Source organism: Penaeus monodon, chromosome 14 (assembly GCF_015228065.2).
Source record: "Penaeus monodon isolate SGIC_2016 chromosome 14, NSTDA_Pmon_1, whole genome shotgun sequence".
Classification (NCBI taxonomy): Eukaryota; Metazoa; Arthropoda; class Malacostraca; order Decapoda; family Penaeidae; genus Penaeus; species Penaeus monodon.
The window spans coordinates 989,225-991,724 of NC_051399.1; the positions used below are offsets into that span (position 1 = coordinate 989,225).

A 2,500-nucleotide genomic window follows, 5' to 3' on the forward strand; every position below is an offset into this window, starting at 1 on the left:
ATTGTATAAATAAATATAATAATAAATATGTAGAAGGGGGAAATACAGATAGCATATATAGATAAATAGATAAATAGATAGATTGTCCATCTAGTATACATTCGATAAAGAGAACTGAAAGATTCGCTCGAAATTCATTAAACGGCGAAGATTGTGCAAGCTTGAGAATTTCCATGGCGCCCACCACCGGCTTTGTAGTCTTGTGCCCATCGCACGTGACAAGGCAGCATTTGTACAGCGATATGATGCAATGGCTGTACATAGAGTAGAAAAAGGTCTGCTTATCAATATATAATCAAGTTATTTCAAGAATATATCGCCTCTGAAACGATAGGACATCCTTTTTAAGCCAAGACATCTTAATATTTTTATGGGACACGAGAAGACACTTGTCGCATAAATATATGCTTGTGCACATTAAGAAATATGAACAACGTTTGGATATAACGATTTAATACGTAGACAGGCAGCGGTCCCAAGATGCGATTAGAAAACCATCGACTGACCCGGCGTGACCTAGCCATAGGGCGCAGAACGACTGCTTCCTATTCTATGCACGGGCCTTCCTCGAACTCGCCCACGGGAAGTCCGGCCGGAAAGGAAACTTGTTGGTGGTGTTACTTCTTCCTCTTCCTTTTCCTCTTCTTCCTCTTCCTCATCTTCTTCATCTTCCTCGTCACTTTCTTCGCTGCTGCTATCCTCGTCGCTCTCCGTCACGCGTCGAGACAGGATGGAGAGGAACCTGGAACTTCCCGGGTGATCGAGCTCCGTGAGGTAGCCGGAGACTTGGTCGGTCAGCTGAGTGGGCTTCAGGTCCGCCAGTTTTTCTACGCCTGGCACAGAGGAAGGAGGGAGTCTCAGGCTGCCAAAAGTACCGCGTCTTCCTTCACCAGCGATGTATGGCAAGAAAAGGCGAAGATTTACATCCTCATCACTATCCTTTTGTTGGTTAAAGGAGCCATATGTTGTTGGAATCCGGTTATTTTGCTTCCCCTTCAGGAGGATGAAAACTGGGAGTTTACTTTCCTCATCGCTGTCCCCTTCCTCTTCCTCATGGTCTTCCATCCTCACGAACAAGGACTGCCCCTCGGCGGAAGAGTGGCTAGAGAAGTGGCTTCTTGGTGGGAAGCTGACCTTCGATTCCTCAGAGGCGTCCTCCTCCTGAGCCGGTGCGCCGTAAACTCGACTTGGCGGTCTGTGTGTTGAAGGCTCTTCATCAGAGTTCTCAGATGGAACGCCATAGACGCGACTTACAGGCTTCTCAGTTTCCGGAGCCAGATACGTTCGAATTACAGGTCTGTGAGTTGTTGTTGATGGAGCAACATAGAGCTGACTCACTGGTCTAGAAGTTGTTGACGGTGCCAGGTAGAGCTGACTTACAGTACTCGAAGTGGTCGATGGGGCACTGTACAGCTGTCTCACAGGATTGGGCGTTGTTGATGGTGCACCATAAAATGGGCTTGGGGGTCTTTGTGTTGTTGTTGGTCTTGGAGTAGTTGATGGTGCCCTATACAGTTGACTTATGGGTCTGTGGGTTGTAGATGGTGCAGCTTTTTGAGTTGTTGGTGGTGCATTGTAAAATGGGCTTGGTGATCTCTGGGTTGTTGAAGGTGCATTGTAAAATGGACTCAGTGGTGTATTGGTTGTTGATGGTCTGTGAGTTGTTGACGGTGCACCATAAAACTGACTCGGGGGTCTCTGGGTTGTTGAAGGTGCATTGTAAAATGGACTCGGTGGTGTACGGGTTGTTGCTGGCCTGTGAGTTGTTGACGGTGCACCATAAAACTGACTAGGGGGTTTCTGGGTGGTTGAGGGCGCACTGTACAACTGATTCACGGGCCTGTGAGTGAAAGTCTCCTCGGAATCTTCCTCTGAGCTTTCATCATCATCTTCATCTTCTTCAGGAGCTGCATAGAACTGTTTGACACGGCGCTCACTCCCGTGCTTTCGTTGGCTGCTTGAGATGCGATCCAAGGTGCTGCTGATGCCGCTCGAGAAGTCATGGGTGCGGACTGTGAAATGCGACAGGGAACTGCTCGCTCCTCTGTGACTCGAGCTCAAGGTCCTGGACGTATCTTCATCAGAGTCATCCCTGAAAATGCAGAAGGTTGTGGTTCAAGTGAAATCAGTTTTAAGACTTGCTTGACATATGTTTTGTGAGATACTACTAACGCTACAATAGTGTGATGTGTTGGGTACTGCATTTTATCGTTCCCTTAAGCATACACATTTGTATATGTAAGATTGTCAGCATATAGTTTTCAATGTATACAGATAAGAAGAGTGTTTGTGTTTTGATTGCATTATATATTGTGTTTATATACTTTCCCTTCAAATAACCTAGAATTCTTACCTCCTGCTAGGTGCAAGGTAAGTCCTTCTTGGGGCCTTAGTCGTTGGTGGCAGGTATGTTCTAGGGGCCTCTGTAGCAGGCTGTTGGTAAGTCCTTCTTGGGGCCTGCGTAGATGGTGGTAGGTAAGCCCTAGGAGCTTCAGTGGTT

General features: G+C 47.0%; 1 protein-coding gene across 1 annotated transcript in view; it reads right to left on the reverse strand.

The window, feature by feature from the left end:
- The window catches only part of LOC119580759 (nuclear pore complex protein DDB_G0274915-like), a 25,981-nt gene that overhangs the window by 23 nt on the left and 23,458 nt on the right, over window positions 1-2,500 (reverse strand). The window contains exons 3-4 of the mRNA XM_037928861.1: window positions 2,354-2,500; window positions 1-2,092 (exon numbers count right to left, since the gene is read on the reverse strand). The exon at window positions 1-2,092 is cut by the window's left edge and continues 23 nt beyond it; the exon at window positions 2,354-2,500 is cut by the window's right edge and continues 282 nt beyond it. Coding sequence (XP_037784789.1) covers window positions 517-2,092; window positions 2,354-2,500 — 1,723 coding nt within the window. The 3' untranslated portion in view covers window positions 1-516. The remainder of the gene's footprint in view (window positions 2,093-2,353) is intronic.